General features: G+C 48.6%; 1 protein-coding gene across 1 annotated transcript in view; it reads left to right on the top strand.

The window, feature by feature from the left end:
- Positions 1-21,964, top strand: part of LOC104309251 (contactin-4) — a 416,486-nt gene that overhangs the window by 283,424 nt on the left and 111,098 nt on the right. The window contains exon 6 of the mRNA XM_054180010.1: positions 1,366-1,461. Coding sequence (XP_054035985.1) covers positions 1,366-1,461 — 96 coding nt within the window. The remainder of the gene's footprint in view (positions 1-1,365; positions 1,462-21,964) is intronic.

Here is a 21,964-nt window from a genome sequence, read left to right as displayed (position 1 = left end):
AATAGATAAAACCAGTAAAATAGATGAAATTTTTGGTGGCTAAAAAGCTGAGTGTGAGCCAACAATGCCCACCTGCAGGCCAGAAGGCAAACCCCATCCTGGGCTGCGTTAAAAGCAGCATGGCCAGCAGACCAAGAGAGGGGACTCTGCTACTCTGCTCCTCTGCTCTGGTGAGACCTCACCTGGAGCGTGGTGTCCACCTCTGGGGCCCTCAGCACAAGGACATGGACTTGCTGGAGAAGGTCCAGAGGAGGCCACAAAGAGGATCAGAGGGCTGGAGCACCTCTGCTATGGGGACAGGCTGAAAGAATTGGGGCTGTTTATTTAAAGTATGCATGCCAGTGCTTCCAGAAAACATTTTCAAGGGGGGACAAAAGTCAAGGCTTAATTTTTCATCCTCCTAACCTTATAATGATGTTCCTGCTAGTTCCTGCTGTTAAATATTTATCACCTGCCTGCTTTCTCTGGTTCCCAGCTGCCCTGACAACAGGTTTGTAATCATCAAACCACAGCTCAGCTGCACTGAAAGCCAAAGCAAAACAAAAAGATAAAAGGCTACCAGAGTGAGTCAGTGTAATAGTGGTCGGGTGCAGCAGCCGATGGAGCTGATCGATACCTGGTGCCACAGAGTCACCTCATCACTTAAGAGTAGTTTCTTGAATTCCATGTGCAAGGAGAGAGGAGTGTAGCTGGACTCTGAAGGAGAGGGAAAAGAGAGAGGTGGAAGGAAGAGTTTAATTTAAGCAGTGTGTGGCTAACACACAGCTGGTACAAGAAGCTCCCTTGTGGGAGTGGAAGGATTTCTACACATGGGTGGCAAGGGCATCAAGAACAAGTTTCCTAAAGGGGAACACAGCTGGCTTAGAGCATAAGTGGAGGCTGTGATTAGTTATTAGCAACTAATTAGTAAGTCTGGAGTCACCATGCCTGGAGGGATTTAAGAGAGGTATGAATGTGGTGTGGCTTAGTGGTGGGATTGTGAGCATTAAGTGAGCAGTTGGACTTGATGAGCTCAAAGTTCCATGAGTCTCTAAAAACAAACCAGCAGCATTACAGGTTGCTGGAGTGTTCTTTAGGCATGTCTTCTCCCCTGGGTAGAGCAGCACCTTTTCCCCCTTGCCAGCCTTGCAGCTTGTGGAGATTCTTTGTTGCTTTTCTGCCACCAGAGTCTCCCACTGCCCCACCACCCACCCAGCTCCCACCAACCTACTTTCCCACATGATGCTCACTTCACTTCTCTGTCAGGCAGCAAAGCCTTGATGAACCTTCTGTCCTTCTCAGGAGGGAAAACAAAACCCAAAACAACCAGGAAAACCCCAACCAAAGCTTAAACTCTCTTTTAATGACTTCTTTCTCTCTTGGCAGATCTTGAGAACTTCAAGACCAGAACGAGAAGCACAGTGTCTGTCCGTCAAGGCCAAGGCATGGTGTTGCTGTGTGGACCACCACCACATTCTGGAGGTAAAGCAGTTTCTTTCTCCTGCTTTCAGCATTCTGCAGCACCTTGCAAGGTTTCCATGCTCAGGCTGTGTTTAGGAAGTGTAAATGGCACATGTTAAAGGATAAAGCTGTGATGGTACCAGCCTGAATGAATTGTGGACATTAGGAAGCTATTTTTCCCATCAAGAGTGGTCAGGCACTGGAATGTGCTGCCCAGGGAGGTGGTGGAGTCACCAACCCTGGGTGTGTTTAAAGGTGGTTTAGATGTGGTGCTTGGGGATATGGTTTAGGGGTGAACTTTGTGGAGTAGGGTTCTGGTTTGGACTTGGTGACCCTGAGGCTCTTTTCCAACCTGAATGTTTCTGTGATTCTGTTTTGCTGAGGGACATGGCTTAGTGGTGGACTTGGCAGTGCTGGGTTAATGGATGGATTTGATGGTCTTAAAGAGCTTTTCCAATGAAAACAGCTCTTGAAAGAGTCACTCTGGGGGATTTTGTTGGCTAGATTCACTGGAAGACCTCCAGTTGGGTGTAAGTGCAGAGAAAGAGCCTGATTTGACTGAGTATGCACTTAGGAGATGATCTGGTGTGAGCTAAAGCAATGTGTGTGTATATAGAAGACATGACCAAAATCTTGTGCCACTCATAGAAGCCTTCTTGTCTGTGGCCTGGGTGTATGTCCTGCAAAAACAAAAGATGAAGATTGCTGGCAGGACCATTTTTGTGCATCATCTTTTCATTATTTACTGCTTTCAAACACTCACTGACACTAGTTCAGTGTCCTGGCTATTCAGCATCTGTTAGCAATTGTCCAAGCTTCACTTGATTTACTTTGGGAATGCTCCTCACTCCAAAAGGACACTGAGCTGCTGGAGCATGTCTAGAGAATGGCACAAAGCAAGTGAAGGGTCTGGAGAACAGGGCTGGAGAGGAGCAGCTGAGGGAGCTGGAGTTGTTTGGTGTGGAGAAAAGGAGGCTGAGGGGAAAACACATTGCTGTCTACAGCTCCCTGAAAGGAGGTTGCAGTGAGGTGGAGGTTGGACTCTTCTTCCTAGTATCAGGTGATAGAATGAGAGGAAATGGCCTGCAATTGTGCCAGGGAAGGGTTAGGCTGGAGATCAGGAAACATGTCCTTGCTGCAAGAGTGGTCAGGGATTGGAATAGGCTGCCCAGGGAGGTGGTGGAGTCCCCATCCCTGGCGTTGTGCAAGAAAAGCGTGGCTGTGGTTTAATGGCCATGGTGGTATTGGGCTGATGGTTGGACTTGGTGATCTTAGAGGTGTTTTCCAACCAAAACTATCCTATGCTTCTAAGAATGCAATCTTCCTACTGCTTTTCTAATCATAATAATTTAAAACCCCTATTAAATAGTGCTGGAAGCACTTTTGTGCCCATTGCTTCAAAGAGGGAACTGCAAACCAACCATTTCAGCTGAGCACAAATGGGCTGTAAACATGCCATTGGCTGACTTCCTGAACTCATTGCACTGTTACACATAGGTTGGAGATTAGAAGAAACTTCTTCACTGAAGGGTTCTCAAAGGCTGGAACAGGCTGCCCTAGGAGGAAGTCAAATCCCCATCCCTGGAGGTGTTTAAAAGATGCAGAGATGTAGTGCTAAAGGGCACCAGGCTTGGTACAGTTAGAGAATGGTTGGACTCCGTGGTCTTAAAGACCTTTTCCAAGCAGAAGGACTCTGATTCTCTGAAATGCAGTCAGCCAAGTCACATCTAGCCAGACACCCTCTCAGGCATGGGCTGTGTGTGCCTGACAAGTGCCGCGTGTGGTACGATCCACAACCGGCTCTTGGGGCTGGCTCCTTCAGCGGTGGGTTGGTGGGTTGGTGCACCACTAACAAGCCATCACCTCTAATGGATCTGGGGCCCTTTTAAAGAAATTTGCCATCCTCCTTTGAAATCTGTCTGTCCTCATCAGCAGGATGCAAACTGCCTGGCAAGCCCTTTGCTGCTAGGCTGCTTTTATTGCTGGGATAGGAAGAGACAAGTGCTTATGGAGCTTCTTCAGCCTGCTTCTGACTGGCTGGCAAACATTCCTGCCTGCTGGAATTATTCAGCTGGGGCCTCACTCACCTTTTGGCTTCAAGGCCATTTTTGCCTTTTAGTCCAGAGATTATCAGGAGAGTTTCAATCCTATTGTATAACTGATGACCCCTCCCTGGAAGTACTCAAGGCCAGACTGGATGAGTCTTTGAGCACCCTGCTCTAGTAGCAGCTGTCTCTTCCCATTGCAGAGCCACAGGGATCTTTAAGGTCCCTTCCAGTCCAAACCATTCTATGATTTCTTAACCCTTAGTCTCTCCAGGTGAATCTCATGAACATCCTGATCTAGTGTGAGGTGTCCCTGCCCATGGCAGGGGGGTTGGAACTAGATGATCCTTCCAACTCTAATAATTCAATGATTCTATGTGGAAGACACTTTGAAGGTGACAGAGCACTAAGACAGGCTGCTCAAAGAGGTTGTGGGCTCTGTTTCTGGAGACATTCATGACCTACTTGGACACTGTGATCTTTGGTGATTTACTGTAGGTGATCCTGTTCTAGCAGAGGGAGCTTGAACTAGATGACCTTCAGAGGTCCTTTCCAACCCCCACCATGCTGGGATTCTGTGAAGAATGATGTTGTCATCATCCTACCTCAAACTACTTGTGCTGCACACACAGGTGGATAGTGTCAACTGGCCAAGTCCAGGAAGGCCAAGGGTAGCTGAAGAGCTGAGGCATGAGGTTTTTATCCTCCTTTCCAGGCAGAAGAGCTAACCCCACCCACACAGCCCACTCAGCAGTGGCTCATGTGGTGCTGCCTCCTGCTTTTCCCTGGGTGAATGGGCTCCCATCTTCTAGGACACAGGGACTGCTCAGACAGCACAGAGATGAGACAGGAATTGGGCACATTTGCCTTTATCTCCCCAGCAAAGCTTCTCCCTGCAGTTACTGAGAGTTTTCTGGTATGCTGTAAGAAATCTCAGCAGCCTGAATAACTTGGGTGGAGAGGCAGCAGCTGGTGGTGGCTCAGGTAAGCTGTGAGAAGGAAATTGTGGTACATGGTTTAGCACCAGCCTTGGTAGAGTTAGATGTTGGTTGGACTCGATGATCTTAAAGGTCTTATCCAGCCAAAATGATTTTATGAACCAATGATTTGTGATTTAGGGAAAGGTTTGGGTCTGGATGTATGTATTGGTGATACAAAACCAGCCCAGAAAGGTGCTGGGCTTATTTCCAGTCCGGGTTCAAGTACATGGGAAAGAGAATCTTGCAGTGACAGGGAGGTAAGCATGTTCCTGCTGGGCAGAAAGGCAGAACACTGAAGGGTAATTATTTCCATCAGTCATTTGAATGAGAGGTGGCTTCCTACTTAACCACCATCTATGACCTGCTCTGTTCCAGCTAGAAAATAATCTTCAGTGTAACCAGAGCCACAATTAGTCTGAATTTGGTGGTACAGTTCTGTAACTGGGCTGGGCTGGAGGCTTGCTGGTTGCTGTTTTCTGGTTCACATGGACAGTATGTGATGGAAAGTCAGAATAGACCCCCTGGAACTCTTGTTCTGCAGGAGTTCATCTCCTCTGTGACCCTATTTTTCTGTTAGGTTTGTCCTCTCTCCTTTTTTCTTCCCCCTAAGGTTAGAAAGGAGGCTGAGGTTGCCAAGTCGATGTGTTTGGGTCGTGTGCGCGGCGTCTCCGTCGGCCAGCCGCGCATCTCCCGCGGTAATCGAAGCTATTTGGTCTCCAGCAGCCACTGCACAATTACCACAGCTATCTCCTCTTCCAGCTCTGGGCAGATGGAGGTTCATCAGAGACTATCAGATATCAGTGGGAAGTAGCTGCACGGCAGAAAACCGCAGGGGCAGCTTCCATCCCCGGGGTCCAGGGCAGCGTTTGCAAAGCCACGCTGCAGAGAGCTCAGCTCCATCCCATCCCTCCCTATCCCACCACTGGGATACAACACTGCAAGTGCTTCCTGGTGTAGTGCAGGAGTGAAAAATGTTCTTTGGGTTAGAAGTGAAAAATGATCTGTCTGGTTGGAAGTGGCATTCAGATGGAGCAAACGCAATTACTTAGGTTGGGATTTGATTAGGACTGCAAAGCTAACTTCATCATCCTTGCAAAAAGTGCCTGGGGACATTAATGACCAAGCCTGGAGCATAAAACTGTCTGGGAGGAAAAAAATAAATAATATAGAGAGAGATAAAAATCTACCTTTAAAAAAAAAAAATGAAATCATTATTTTCCTTACTTTCAGTTCTGCATTGAAAAGGATTCCTTTAAATAAGTTTAAAAGCAGAACTCTTCCGTCTGAGAGCAGCTCTTGCTCTGAAGAGGTGAGAGATGACATTTTTATGCCCTTTTCCAGTTAGCAAAACAGTTAATTGGAAGGGAATCCTTTCCTCTCCTCTCTTGCATCATTTGCCTTCTTTGGCTGTAAAAACTGTCATCTCCATCTGCATCCAGACCTTTCTCCTTTCAGCTGGAGCTCACTCTGATGCTTTCTTTTCTTGGAAGCATCCCTCTTGGAAGAGCTGTCAGCTACAAGTGAAATGATGTTGGCCTACAGACATTAGTTTTTGAGAGGGGTTTTTCTTCTTAATGATGCTTTGTAGAAGCTCTATTCAAATGTTGCAAGAAATTCATCATGAAAATCAATCCAAATGTGCTGTGGGTTAAGACCAGCCCAGAGAGGACTGCAAGGGGGTCTCCAGGAATCCCTGGAGCCTCCACAGCTTCTCTGGGCAATCACTTTCAGTGTCATCTTCTCCTCCTGGGGAAGAATTTCTTCCTCGTGCCTAACCTACATCTGGGCTTCTTCCTACGTGGCGCTCAAGATCTGTGTAGCAGCAGGATGAGCAGCTGTAGGGACTTGAATGGATAAGAGGAAAAAGAGCTAAAAACCTTTTGGAGCTAAAATGTGACTTTGATTTTGTTGCATCACACCCATGAGGATCCCTATCTCAGCCACTAGCTGCTACTGCAGCACCAGCTAGGTAGTCCCCAGGAGTTAGAATATGCTGCCCAGGGAGGTGATGGAGTTCCCATCCCTGGAGGTGTTCAAAAAAGGCTTGGATGTGGCACTTGGAGCCATGGTTTAGTTAGCCAGGAGGTGTTGGGTAATAGGTTGGACTTGATGCTCTCTGAGGTCTTTTACAATCTGGTTGATTCTCTGAGTCTATGAACTGAATCCCAATAACAGGTTTGGAAACAGGAGGAACATCAAAAAGTTTTCATGACTTTTTTTGTTTTCTGGCCAGAGCACTGAAGGTGTCTCAGCATGTCTTCAGATGTAATTTAGATGCCATAAAACAATGCTGTATTGCTGGACAGGTTCAGAGCCCTGCTAGATCAATACCATCTGCTGGCGCTCCCTAGAAGAGCTGGAAGAGTAATTGATTTGGGGGGGGGGTGTGGGGAAGCAGGGAAGTTGCAAACCAAAGTAAAAACCCAAACCTCAAAAGAACCTTTAGTTTATCCACAGTCTTTCATTCCATTGTGGTTTTAAGCCTTTTTTATCATATTTATAGAATCACAGAATTGTCAGGGTTGGAAGGGACCTCAAGGATCAGCCAGTTCCAGCCCCCCTACCATGAGCAGGGACTACAGCAGGTTGCTCACAGCCACATCCAGCCTGGCTGCAAACACCTCCAGGGATGAGGCTCTGAGTACCATGGGATCACAGAATTGTTTCACTTGGAAAAGACCTCTGAGCTCCTCAAGTCCATCTAAGACCACTGTGGCCATTGAACCCAAGTGCCCTGTCCACAGGTTTCTGGAGCACCTCCAGGGATGGGGACTCCACCACCTCCCTGGGCAGCCTGTGCCAATGCCTGAGCACCTTCCCTGCCTTGGGAAGAGAAACAAACTTGTCTTTTAGGATGTCACTCCCTTCCTTCCTCCCCAGTTTTCTCTTTCTTTGTCCTTAGAAAGATCCATGTGCATTATGGGATAGATGCTGACTGCAGGGGGTTGGGCTAGATGACCTTTAAAGGTCCCTTCCAACCCAAAGCAGTCTGGGATTCTATGTTCTCATGACATTTGCCTTCCAGCCCTCGTGGGAAACCCCTACAGGGTTAGAGCCTGGGATTGCCAAGTGCTGTGAGAAACGGTGAGAGAGAGCACAGAGAGAGCTGAGGAAAATCATCTCTCAATTACTTGATTATTTAAATTTCATGTTCCCTAGAGGTATGTCTTGCTCTGAGATCTCTTTGTCCACCACCCATCACATCTGTGGCTTGTTTATTCTCATTCCTCCCAATTTTAGCTCACTGAGCTCTCAAGAAATAAATCAGCTAACAGCTTGTTGAGATAGCGAAGTGCTTAGATAAGCAGATACAAATCTGCTGATGTGTCTTCTCTTGCCCACTTGCTTGGGACCCCTAACAAACTTCTTGGTGACCCAGAGACTGAACCTTCCCAGCGTGGTTTCTAGCCCTGAGCCTCAATTCCCTGAGCACCTCCTCCCTCTGCTCCTTGCTCGCTTGCAGGGTCAAGCCACCTTCCAGAGCATCTGGAGCCCGTGCCTCCGAGTGAGCAAAGGCGAGAGTTAAACGAGAAGAAGTTTTGTGCCTCTCTGCAGCGCCCATGTTCTCAATCAGCTTGTAAAAGAGTCCATCTTCCCAAAGAGGAGGAGATTCATTAAAGCTCAGTTGTTCAAATATCTCCTTCCCATCTGATGCCATTACTGCAGCTGGAAGCAGGGCTGTGCAGTCTGTGTCCGTGAGCTGAAATGTTGACAGGGAATTACTCTCCCATCTTTTCCTGTAATGGATGTGTTCAGCTTTGCTCACTCTCTCTTTCTCTCTCTCTCTCTCTCCTGCCTATTCTTTCTTTCTTTTTTTTTTTCCCCCTTCCCAGTAGCTAGGAGAACTTTGAGTTCTGTTGCACAACTTAATCAAGTAGAACTAACTAAATTTTAGCATTTGACAGAGGAGATGGCAATTCTGATTTCATCTCAATCTCAGCCTTGCCTGCTGTACGGTGGGTAGCGAAGTGGAGACACCAGGCATGTTGGCAGCAAACACTTTCCTGATTGCAGTGCTGCTAAGACCACTTCTGTGCTCTGTAGAGAAATGATTAGTGTGTGCTTACTCCTCTGGTCAGCTTTTCTCTCCTTTTCTGATGGTATTTTGTTCTTGTTGGGTTACTTTTTAAGTGGTGATGGGAATTTCATGGGCTGGCAACTGAAAATGTTTTGGCTGTGATGGCCTCTATTACATGGTGAAGGGATTGAGGGGAGGTTTGCCTAGTAAACAGGACAGGTGTAGGTTAGACATTAGGAAATTCAGGTTGGACAGTAGGGAAAACATCTTCTACCAAAAGGGTTATCAAAGACTGGAGGAGGCTGCTAGGGAAAGTGGCTGAATCATAGAATGGCTCAAGTTGGAAGGGGCTTCAGATCATCCACTCCAACATCCCTGTCACAGGTAGGGATGCCTCTCAACTAGACTCAGATGCTCAAGGCCTCATCCAACCTGGCCTTGAGCACCCATCCACAACCTCCTCGAGCAATCTGTTCCAGAGTCTCAGCGCCCACATACTGAAGAACTTCTTCCTCAGATCCAGTCTAAACCTACTCTCCTTCAGCTTCAAACCATTCCCCTTTGTCCTGTCTCTAGACACCTTCATGCAAAATCCCTCTGCAGCCTTCCTGCAGGATCCCTTCAGCTATTGGAAAGCAGCTCTAAGGTCTCCCCAGAGTGCCCTCCAGGCTGATCAGCCTCAGGTCCCTCAGCCTGCCCTCATAGCAGAGGTGCTCCAGCCCTGAGACCATCTTTGTGGCCTCCTCTGGACTCTCTCCAACAGCTCTGTGTCCAGAATCCCTATTCCTGGAGGAATTCAAAAGCCATCTAGATACAGTGCAGAAGGATATGGTATAGCAGCAGTCCTGGTAGAGATAGATAATGGATGGACTTGATGATCTTGAGGACCTTTTCCAACCACAGTGATTCTGTGACTGATCTGTTACACAAATCATGCATTCTCTCATGCTGGTACACGAGGGAGGGGGAGAAAAAGACCTGAGAAAGCACATGAGAACAGTGCAGAAGGGAAAAGATCATCCTCTGGCATTTTCACACCATCAGAGAATCAACAAACGTGGCTTTCCCCCAGCAGAGAGTGCTTTGGAGCAGAGTTTTCTTTGGTTGCTGTCAAGTACTTGCACTCTTTTTCTCCTACAGCATCAACCTTAGAGCTGTTTCTCTCTCTTCTCTGAAATCTGTCACCCTGCCTTGTCATTTGTCTCCTGTGAAGGATTAATACATTATTAATAAATGTTTAGAGCTGCTGTTGTAACAATGAGAGCAAACATTTGTCATATTCTCCATTGATGCCCTCGCAGTCAACATTAAGCAAAGTTTATGTTAAAACTTTGGAGAGCAGTCAGCCTTGAAAGAGCTGATGGAAAGGGAGGAAATTGCTCTGGAAACAGCTTACAGCCAAAGAGGCCAAGGATGTCAAGGAGGTCATCCTGAGTGCAATCACGCAACACTTAGAGGATGGCCAAGGGATCAGGCCCAGCCAGCATGGGTTTAGGAAGGGCAGGTCCTGCCTGACCAACCTGATCTCCTTCTATGATCAGGTGACCCGCCTGGTGGATGTGGGGAGGCCTGTGGATGTAGTCTACCTGGACCTCAGCAAGGCCTTTGACACCGTTCCCCATAGCAAACTCCTGGCCAAGCTGTCAGCCCATGGCTTGGATGGGAGCACACTGAGATGGGTTAGGAACTGGCTGGAGGGCCGAGCCCAGAGAGTGGTAGTGAATGGTGCCACATCCAGCTGGCAGCCAGGCACCAGTGGTGTGCCCCAGGGATCAGTACTGGGCCCCTTGCTCTTTAACATCTTTATTGATGATCTGGACGAGGGCATCGAGTCCATCATCAGTAAATTTGCTGACGACACCAAGCTGGGCGCAGGAGTTGATCTGCTGGAGGGTAGAGAGGCTCTGCAGAGGGACCTCGACAGGCTGGGCAGATGGGCAGAGTCCAACGGCATGAGATTTAACACATCCAAGTGCCGGGTTCTGCACATTGGCCACAGCAACCCCATGCAGAGCTACAGGCTGGGGTCAGAGTGGCTGGAGAGCAGTCAGGCTGAGAGGGACCTGGGGGTGCTGGTCGACGGTAGACTGAACATGAGCCTGCAGTGTGCCCAGGCAGCTAAGAGGGCCAATGGCATCCTGGCCTGCATCAGGAAGAGTGTGGCCAGCAGGAGCAGGGAGGTCATTCTGCCCCTGTACACTGCACTGGTTAGGCCGCACCTCGAGTACTGTGTCCAGTTCTGGGCCCCTCAGTTTAGGAAGGAGGTTGACTTGCTGGAACGAGTCCAGAGAAGAGCAACAAAGTTGGTGAGGGGTTTGGAACATAAGCCCTATGAGGAGAGGCTGAGGGAGCTGGGGTTGCTTAGCCTGGAGAAGAGGAGACTCAGGGGTGACCTTATTACTCTCTACAACTACCTGAAGGGAGGTTGTAGACAGACGGATGTTGGTCTCTTCTCCCAGGCAAGCAGTACCAGAACAAGAGGACACAGTCTCAGGCTGCGCCAGGGGAGATACAGGCTGGATGTTAGAAAAAAGTTCTATACAGAAAGAGTGATTGCACATTGGAATGGGCTGCCTGGGGAGGTGGTGGAGTCACCATCACTGGAGGTTTTTAGGAGAAGACTTGACGGGGTACTTGGTGCTGTGGGTTAGTTGCTTGGGCGGAGTTGGATTGGTTGATGGGTTGGACGCGATGATCTTGAAGGTCTCTTCCAACCTGGTTTATTCTATGTATTCTATGTATTCTATGTTTCCACCTAACGTCAGCCTAAAAGCAGGGGGAGGGTCTTTCATTGTGCCCAGGCAGCATGCTCTGCCCACTCAGCAACATTTCTGCCACTGCAGGAAGACTTCTGCTGGGGGACCACTTCAGAATGGCTTAGGGCAGGAGCCTTGGAACCCTTGTTCCTCTAAGTGTGAAGCCAGCTTCTCACTTTCTTTTCCATGAATAGCAAAATTTGCAGAGGAATGGGAAGCTGAATGCTGCAAGTTCTGTCTTAGCTGTGGCAGAAGCATTCTCATCCTGTTTCTTGCCTAGCAGGAAACCTGGAGCATTTTATGCCCCAACACCACAATGATAACCTTAGTGTTCAGCCTTCATTTTCTTCCAGTGAGGTGTGCCCAGAGCTGCTTACCCAGCCCTGGGCAGCTGCCTCTTGCCAAGCAGATTGCCAAAGTGCTTAACCACACCTTGCCTCCTCCTGACTGAGGCATGAGTAGCTCCCCTTCTTTCTTTCCTATCTAACATCTTGTAAATCATTGCTTCTTGGTCAGAATTGGTTGCAGTTAGTGAAAATAATAGAAGGGAGTTGTAAAAGTCTCATTTCTCTAGGAAACCAAGCAAAGCCAATCTGCTCAGCTGGTCACAGCCCGGGTCAGCTATTTGTCAAAATGCTGCAAGGTCACTGAGCAGCCTTTCATGGGTTGCTCCAAAGGTTGGAGTGAAAATAGGAGCAGGGAAACTGTCCCTTGGCAATGGGAAGGAAAAGGAAGAAAGAATTTACTGTTGGCACTGATCAGTGATGGGTTTGAATGTGGCAATGGCAGTGGGGCTGGTGTTGGCAGAGGTGATGTGAGCAGCACCAGGGGGGACCACTCTGGTTTGCCAGGTAGGACTTAAAAGTATCTTGTGCACAGAAGGTTCTGCTTGCAGGATGCAAGAAAGAGTGGAGAGAAGGCTCAGTTTCCAAACAGATAAGAAAATCCTGCAGTAGGGTAGTGTTAGCCACAAGCTGTGGCTCTGCAGCTCATTTCCTGTCTTTCCTAGAACAGGAAGACAGGAAATTAAACCAGGACTTGTCTAGGTAGTGCTGACTGGAGGAGAATGCAGCACAGTGGAGATGGATGGGAGATGGAGAAGACTGCAAGGAGTGTGGCTTCAAAACTCTCTGAATCCGTCACCAGTTTTTCTCTTGATAGTAACTGCCACTCAGATGTCCTCACAAACTAGGCAAATTCCCAAGTCCAGAGATGTGTCAGCATTTCCAAAGTGGTTTCCAGAGCACGAGCTGGTGAGCTCAAAAAGCCCTTGAGTAACTTCTCTCAAGCCAAGCACCGGAAAATAACTTTCCCAGACCCTGCCAATTGCTGGCACCTTGCAGTGTATCTGTGAGGCGAGGTCTCAGCTCCTGAGAAGTGGAGTGATGCTGCTGGAGGCTGAAGCTGGATCTAAGCAGCCTGGCAGCATTTCTTCTTGACAGCCCCAAATCCACTCCAGGTATCTCTTCTCATAGCAGTGTCACAGGGAGCAGGGGAGGCAGGCATGAGGCTCCCTCCCCAGCTCTGGAAGCTGCAGGAGAGCCTAATTCTTCTGCCTGTGGTTCCACGTGTGGAAGATGATTACAGTTGAGCACAAATGGGTTTTATTAAGCTTAAAATCAGGCAGATGAAACCCTCATTTGAATAAGAAGTGATGGAGAGTTAGAACTTCCACTCAAGTGCATCTCCCATCATTTATTCTTCATATTATGCCACAGTCACTGTGCTTTAAATTATTAAAAGCAGGAAGTCAAAAAAAAAAACCTTCTTGGGAGATATAAAATGGATTAGATTGAAATTAATCTGACATAATCCTTTTGCTGAAGCTGCTGATTCAGGTTGTGCACAAGTTTATCAACACGTTTGAGGATAAGGGAGGAGGATAAATACTTCCCTAATTTGGGAATTTGCTCTGGCTTGCTATTTCTGACAGCACAGGGAACACACAAGTGCTGTGTTAACTGAGAAATCTCTGACATCACAGGCATTTCCAGTACCATTTAAGCACCTTGGGCTGGTGTCTGTGATCGAGTTAAAGATGTCCCTGCTCACCTCAGGGGGCTTGGACAAGATGACCTTTAAAGGTCCTTTCCAATCCAGTGTGTTCTGTGATCTGCCTCATTCCCACAGGGGTGGGTTCCAAAATAGGGTCACAGCCAAGAGCAGGCCTTGGCACAGGCATTCAGACCCCAACTTCTAACTAGCATGTGTCACTCATCATGGAATCATTTCAGTTAGAAAAGACCTCTAAGATCCTTGAGTCCAAGCATTCTCTAACTGTGCCAGGTCCGGCGCTAAGCCATGTCCCTCAGCACCACATCTCTACACCTCAAGTTGTGCCAGGGGAGGTTTAGAATAGAATAGAATAAACCAGGTTGGAAGAGACCTTCAAGATCATCATGTCCAACCCATCATCCAACACCACCCAATCAACCAAACCATGCAACCAAGCATCCTGTCAAGCCTCGTCCTGAACACCCCCAGCGACGGCGACCCCACCACCTCCTCGGGCAGCCCATTCCAGTGGGCAATCACTCTCTCTGTGTAAAAGAGAGAGTTGGCTATGAGGGAAGAATCACAGAATCACATGGTTGGAAAAGACCTTAAGATCATTGAGTCCTCTGCAAGCTTCCTGCCAACCACCTACCATTACACATTCATGCCCTAGCTGGGCTGTTATGAGCAGGCTGTGAGGTAGGACATCCGGAGAACCAGAAGGGAAGAGGCACAACTCTGCAGCAAAGGAATTGGAGCTGCCCAAATAGTAAAGAACATGACATTAATGGATTTCTTTTTATATATATTTATCAGTGACAGCTCTTGCCATCCTTAAAAAGAAATCATCTGTGAGCTAAGTCATGTGGTTTATTCCCCTCTTGGGTTGCAGTCTCTACTAAATGAAGATTGAAAAGGTATTGAAAGGGAGTGGAGCCGGCAGGCGCTGGCTGAAGATGAGTGAAACCTGACAGGACTCAGTCAATAGGCATTTGTGGGAGGCTGCAACAGCTCCTGATCTCTTCATAAAATAAATTAGTGATCTGAGTCCAGCTCCCAAGCTCTGCCAGCCGTGTAGCAACCGCCCTTAGCCTCCCAACCCAGCGTTAGTTGGCTTCTCCAGACCGAAGCTGTGCCAGGAGAGGGTTAGGTTGGAGGTGAGGAAAGATTTCCTTGCGGCAAAGGTGGTCAGGGGTTGGAACAGGCTGCCCAGGGAGGTGGTGGAGTCCCCATTCCTGGAGGAGCTAAAACAAATGTGCAGACATGGCACCTGGGGACATGGTTTAATGGCCATGGTTGATGGTTGGACTGGATGCTGTCAGGGAATTGTTTCAATTAGAAAAGAGCCTTAGGGTCCTAAAGTCCAACTACCAACCCAACACCACCATGGCCATTAAACCATGTCCACAAGCTACATGTCTTTCGAACACCTCCAGGGACAGGGACTCCACCACCTCCCTGGGCAGCCTGTTCCAATCCCTGACCACTCCTGCAGCAAAGAAATTGTTCCTTATCTCCAATCTAACCCTCCCCTGGCACAATTTCAGGCTATCTCCTCTCCTTCTATCACCTGAGGCTAGGGAGAAGAGACCAATCCCCACCTCCTCTTTCAGGGAGCTGTAAAGAGCAATGAGGTCTCCTCTCAGCCTCCTCTTTTCCAGACTTAACAACCCCAGGTCCCTCAGCTGCTCCTCTTAGAGGTCTTGTCAAACCTTAATGATTCTGTGAAACACACCTTTGCTGCATCTCTTCTTTTGCAAGCAATCTTGGGTTTCCAGATCCCAGACTGTTTCATTTTGATGATCTCAAAGGTCTCTTCCAACCTGGTTAATTCTATTCTGTTCTGTTCTATTCTATTCTAGCTGTGTGAGCACTGCTTTATGGGAGGATGGGTGATAAATGAGGGGACTGGGGGGGGGGTGTCAGTTTGTCCATTGTCTGTTCCCTGAAACCCACAGAACATCTGAATGTGCAACCATGCAGTTCTTTAAATGATTCATCTAAACATGCAACTATGAGGCTGTTTTCAGCTGGTAGATACCAAAACATCATTTATCTACCCAATTTTGTGGAGGGAATGGGGCTTTTTTTTGTCCTGTATACTACAGACAAGGTCTAGAGCATCATTATAGCAGTGCCTGTCCAAGCAGAGCTCTTCCCTAAAGGACATACCACCTGCATTCCCTGGTCAACTATTTCTACCTTGGAGTTGATCATAAAATATCAGTTCACTGCAGTAAGAAAAATCCTCTGCAACCAACTTTCTGGGGGTTTTTGAAAGGTTTGATCTAATCTCTCCTAGCTACAGTAAGAGGCTGATCAAAGGTAGGGAAAGCTGGTATTAAAGGATTAGCTGGGTCACATTGAAATATGCTTTAAAACAAGCCCAGGGACCTTTAGCTTTACTGAAGCAAGTGCACAAAATAAAACCCAACCCAACCCAACAACAACCAACAAACCCCAAACCAACAAATAGAGATTTTTTTAGGCTAAGTCTCTCTGACTTTAAACAGAAAACAAACTGATGGATTAAATCTGTGAGTCATTCTTTAAGGTGATCTGTGTAGAACAAGCCTGGAAAATAGAAGCAAGGATTGAATCTTGCACAGTGCAGAATTAACAGCCGCTGTAAGCATTGTGTCTGCACGTGCCCAGCTTCCAGCACGCTGCTTCCCCATTTCATCTTGGCTCAGAAGCAATTAGCAGCTTCAGTCCTGCTCCTCGTCAGCTTTTTCTGACCCATCTTTCCTCTTTTGCCTTTCCATTTGCTCCTGACAATATCTGCCACAGAGGTACTTTATCTCTGGCTGGCAGGTGAAGATGTAGTGTCACAGGCTCACAGGAGATCAGGGGTTGGAAGGGACCCAAAGAATACATAGAATACATAGAATAAGCCAGGTTGGAAGAGACCTTCAAGATCATCGCGTCCAACCCATCAACCAATCCAACACCACCCAAACAACTAACCCACGGCACCAAGCACCCCGTCAAGTCTTCTCCTAAAAACCTCCAGCGATGGCGACTCCACCACCTCCCCAGGCAGCCCATTCCAATGTGCAATCACTCTTTCTGTATAGAACTTTTTTCTAACATCCAGCCTGAACCTCCCCTGGCGCTGCCTGAGACTGTGTCCTCTTGTTCTGGTACTGCTTGCCTGGGAGAAGAGACCAACATCCGTCTGGCTACAACCTCCCTTCAGGTAGTTGTAGAGAGTAATAAGGTCACCCCTGAGTCTCCTCTTCTCCAGGCTAAGCAACCCCAGCTCCCTCAGCCTCTCCTCGTAGGGCTTATGTTCCAAACCCCTCACCAACTTTGTTGCTCTTCTCTGGACTCGTTCCAGCAAGTCAACATCCTTCCTAAACTGACATCATCCAGTCCAACTCCCCTGCCAGAGCAGGGCCATACAATCCAGCTCAGGTCACAGAGGGACACAACCAGACAGGCCTTGAAAGTCTCCAGAGAAGGAGACTCCACCACCTCTCTGGGCAGCCTGTTCCAGTGCTCTGTAAGCCTTACAGTAAAGAAGTTCTCCCTTGTGCAGAGGTGGAACCTCCTGTGCTGCAGCTTGCACCCATTGCTCCTTGTCCTATCCCAGGGAGCAAGTGAGCAGAGCCTGTCCCTGTCCCCTCCCTCCTGACCCCCAGCCCTCAGAGATTTAGAAACATTTATTAGATCCCTTCTCAGTCTCCTCTTCTCCAGACTAAAAAGCCCCAGGTCCCTCAGCCTCTCCTCCCCAGACAGTGCTCCAGTCCCCTAATCATCCTCATAGTCCCCTGTTGGACCCTCTGCAGCAGATCCCTGTCCCTCCTGAACTGGGGAGCCCAAAACTGAACACAGTACTCCAGTGAAGTGTGAGGTGTCTTTGGAAGCATGTTGATGCCACTCTCTGGACCATATCAGGCTATTATTCTTTCTTTTCCTGACCAGAATTTCCTCACTGTTCTCAACTTACAGAGAGTGCATCTTAACAGACATCTAGGCTTGGATTGGTGTCCCAGGAGACCAAAACTGTGTGTCTCCTAGCTTCCAGGAGTGTGGTGTTAGGTCATTAACAGGGGTAAAGGTTGTCAAACTGATACAGCTGTTTAGCCACTTGTCAATTCTCCCTGCATTGTGGCTCCTTCTTTTTTTTTCTTGGTTGGCTTGGTCTAGGTACATGGAACCTTGGCACATGTGGTACAATGCTCCTGAAATCTTCATCTCACCCTACAACCACCCAAGGGTGCTCCTTTATGGCTGGGGAGGTTCCAATCCTGGCTCCTTCCAGGAGTTCCCATCTGATAATTTCCATTCCTTAGCAGAAGTAATCTTCTCATTCATACTTTCCTTCTTCAGTGGACAAGTATCTCTTCTGGCAGGCCATACCACCAAAGGTTTTGAGTGTCTGGACTGGTGGTGGTTGATGCTGTTCAAGGTTCTGCTCTCCCCTGGTGAGGCCACATCTGGAGGACTGGGTCCAGATCTGGGCTCCTCAGTTCAGGAGAGACAAGGGAATACTGGAGAGAGTTCAGTGGAGGCTACAAAGATGCTGAGGGGCCTGGGGCAGCTGTGAGGAGGAAAGGCTGAGAGCTCTAGGGCTGCTGAGCCTGGAGAAGAGCAGTCCCACAGGGGATCTGAGCAATGCTGATCAATAGCTAAAAAGATAAAGGGCAAGAGGATGGCACCAGGCTGTTTTCAGTGGTGCCCAGGGACAGGACAAGGGGCAATGGGCACAAACTAGAAACCAGGAGCTTCCAGGATGCTGGGGTCCTGGAGCAGGCTGCCCAGAGAGGTTGTGGAGTCTCCTTGTCTGGAGAGATTCCAAACCCCCCCTGGCCATTGTGCTCCTGGGCAAGCTGCTGTGGGAGCCCTGCTTTAGCAGGGGGGTTGGACTGGATGATCTCCAGAGCCTTTTCCAAGAACATCTGGTTCACTGCTGCATTGAGCCTAACTCCAAAACCTTCAATTTAAACCAGAGGTGCATGAAACCGAGCAGCATCACATCTAATCCTGGGTCTGGTTTGCCAGTTTCAGTAAACACTGGACCTGGCTTCCCAAAGGTACCATGAGCTTTATGACAAACACAGGCTGGGTTGTGCTGTGGCTTTTCTTTTTGGGGCAAGACCAGGCAGAGATATAGGAGGCTTTGTGAAGTTTATTAGACAACAAAAACCCCAAACATTTAATTTCATCCCAAAGTTGGCAGCCTGCATGGTAGGTGGAAGGGGCTGCAGGACTGAGGTGTGTTGCCCATCAGATGTTCCTGTAATAGGTTTGTGTATCTTAACTGTAGTAAATACAACAGCACAGAACTCCATCTCAGAACCTTTTCCACTCAGTCACAGATAAAGACTGTTGTTGATTTCTTTTTTTTTTCTCCTCTCCCTGAGGGAACTTCAGGTCAAAATTTCATCCAAATCCCCAATGGCACAGTGCAGTAGTCATTAATGCTCCTGGTGCCACAGCAGCCAGGGCAGCCAGGCATTGACTAGGGCTGGGAGCTGTTTGTGAGAGATAAGCCAGGCCAATTGTGTCCAGCCATCAAATATTTAGCTATTTTAGAGATACAGAAAAAGTGGAGGTGCAGCAGATGCAGGTGATTATTGATTAGGATTAAGGTAATGAAGGCCTCTCACCTTCCTAATTACCCACAGGTGAAGCTATGCATGTTGGGTAAGCATGGAATTGAGGGGCTGGGAGGCAACCACAGCCCTGCAAGCGTTGCAAGCTGCTTTGGGGATAAATCTGACACAGATCTTGGCTGATTGGTACATTTTTCCTCATTCTTACACTCTTCTGACTCATGAATGTTCATGCTGTGTGCCTCCAGTGTTACCAAAACACAGCACTAGCACATGTGGGCACCATTGCTCCCCACAGCTGCCACCTCTGCCTTCCTCCCCCCACCAAGGTGTGGCACAAGCTGTGGCAGTGCCCTTGATGTGCCCAGGAGCAAGTCTCAGGCAGTGCCTTTGGGCAGCCCAGCCCTTGGCAGGAACTCTGCCATCAGCTTCTCCCTGCTAGAAGCAGCACTGGCTGTGCAAACCTGCCCTGAGCTTCAGCAAGGGTCTCCCTGAGCAAGAAGTCCCAGCACTGAGCAGCATTATTTCTGCTGTGGCTCAGCCCAGGGCAGTGATGGTTCCCATCATCAATGTGTCATTACTGACAACAGTGACTTGTGGCTCTTTCACACCGTTCCAAGTCAAATCCTGAGACCAGATTCACTCTGCCAGCACAGCTGAAGGATGGGGGTTTTATTCCTGTCCCACCTGGCAGGAGCAGCACATTCCTTTGTGGACAAATGGCTGACTGGCTGCCTGCTAAGTAGCTTTGCCTTCAGGTTGAGCATGGAGGAGAGTTCATCCCAAACTGTATTATTAACTTTAGATTTCATCTTGTTCATTATTCATCATTCCTTTTATTGAAACCTGCATTGGAGGCACAGAAGCTGTGGTGTGAGGTGGCCAGGCTGCTCTGCCTGATGGAGAGGGGCAGAGCATGGAGCCAAGGGGAGATTTACCAACTGATGCTCACATCCAGGCTGCTTCCTTGAAATTATTTGGCAGTTATTGAAAAGGAGAAGATAAAACATTGATCCAGTGTGCTGGCAGGGCAATGCAATGGGCTGTAGGCCCACAAAAAAAACCCCCAGGGGCACAATTTTTGTGCCTTCACTATTAAAACATTAAATATTAAATAAATATTAAAATATTCCCTATTGCAGGAAGGATCTAGAGGTGCTGGAAGGTGTCCAGAGAAGGGCCATGAGGAGGAGCAGAGGGCTGGAGCTGCTCTGCTATGAGGACAGACTGAGGGAGTTAGGGTGGTTCAGTCTGGAGAAGAGAAGGCTCCCAGGAGACCTAATTGTGGTCTTCCAGTATCTGAAGGGGGCTACAAGAAAGCTGGGGAGGGACTTCTGAGGGTGTCAGGGAGTGATGGGACTTGGGGGGAAAGGAACAAAACTAGAAATGGAGAGATTGAGATTGGATGTTAGGAAGAAGTTGTTCCCCATGAGGGTGGTGAGAGACTGACACAGGTTGCCCAGGGAGGTGATGGAAGCCTCATCCATCCCTGGAGGCTTTTGCAGCCAGGCTGGATGTGGCTGTGAGCAACCTGCTGTGGTGTGAGGTGTCCCTGGCCATGGCAGGGGGGTTGGAGCTGGCTGAGCCTTGAGGTCCTTTCCAACCCTGACAGCTCTGTGATTCTAAAATAAATTTGTGAACAAGGGAGAAAAATGGGCAAAGCCTCCAGAAACCACAGTGCAATTGCCAGCAGATAGCTGATGTGGGTGGCAAGAAGCCTCAGAGGGGTTGGGCAGGGCCATGTTCATGCAGTGCTGTGCCAGGGATTCATCTTTCCCTCCCAATTCTCTTTCCTCTTCCTCGGTGCGCGCTCAGCCAGCCTGCTGTGGTGCCTTGAGCTTCCTTCCCAGCTCATCTCATGCTGTTCACAGGGCTAGGGATGTTGATTGCTTAATCAAACCACAGTGGAATTTGGAATTATCAATGTCCCCTGCAAGCAATCAGAGAAATGGAGGCAGCAAGATGAGAATGTAGCAGGAAGTCACAGGGCACTCATCAGCTAATCAGTTATGCCTTATCATTGCCCAAATTTACTGTAACCATCAAAACAGCCTCTGAGTGCCACTCCAGGGGAGTGTGAGCACCAAGGCAGGCAAGGAATCCAAGCAGAGCAACAAGAAAACAAAGAGAAGGCTGCAAATGACTCGCCTAAACCCAGCCTTTGGGGAAGTTTGCACAACATTGCTAGTGGCAGAGTCATTCTGCGCTCAAGCTCGTCGCAGGGCACAGTCACGACAGAGAGTGAAGGTGATCAGGAGGTGCTGGCTACGTGGACTGGGCTTTGTCCTGCACTTTGTGCTCTGCCAAGGGGATGTCCTCCACCAGGTTTCATTGCAGGTGGCAGAAGCTGCAGATGACCAGGTTTTACCCTGATCCTTTCAGGGCAGTGTGGTCCTATTTCTGTATGTGTGAGCATAATGTCTTGGCCAGGTTTAGATACAGCTTTGTGGTGTGGTTGAGCATGGGAACAGGTTGCCCAGAGGGCTGCAGCAAGAGAAGTTGTCCAGCAGGACAAGGGAGGTGATTCTGCCCCTCTGCACCACTCTGGTGAGACCCCACCTGCAGCACTGGGTCCAGTTCTGGAGTCCCTATTGCAAGAAAGATCAGGGTGTGCTGGAATGTCCAGTGAAGGGCCATGAGGATGAGCAGAGGGCTGGAGCTGCTCTGCTGTGAGGACACACTGAGGGATTTGGAGCTACTCAGTCTGGAGAGGAGAAGGCTCTGAGGAGACCTTACTGTGGCCTTCCAGTATGTGAAGGGGGCTACAGGAAAGCTGGGGAGGGACTTTTGAGGGTGTCAGGGAGTAATAGGACTGGGGGGAATGGAAAGGAAAACTAGAAATGGATTGGATGTCAGGGAGAAGTTCTTTAGCATGAGGGTGGTGAGAGCCTGGCACAGGTTGCCCAGGGAGGTGGTGAAAGCCTCATCCATCCCTGGAGGCTTTTGCAGCCAGGCTGGATGTGGCTGTGAGCAAGCTGCTGCAGTGTGAGGTGCCCCTGCCAATGACAGGGGTTTGGAACTGCCTGATTCTTGAGGTCCCTTCTAACACTGACAATTCTGTGGTTCTGGATTGGCTTCATCTCTGTAACTTTCAGTAAAGCTTATCAAGAAATGGAATGTGTTGTCCCACACTCTTCTGATTAAAAGTGATAACTGATCACCATTTTTT

Source organism: Dryobates pubescens, chromosome 1 (genome assembly GCF_014839835.1).
Source record: "Dryobates pubescens isolate bDryPub1 chromosome 1, bDryPub1.pri, whole genome shotgun sequence".
Lineage (NCBI taxonomy): Eukaryota > Metazoa > Chordata > Aves > Piciformes > Picidae > Dryobates > Dryobates pubescens.
The sequence above is the reverse complement of the archived record's forward strand: the minus strand, read 5'-3'. Positions and strand labels throughout refer to the sequence as shown.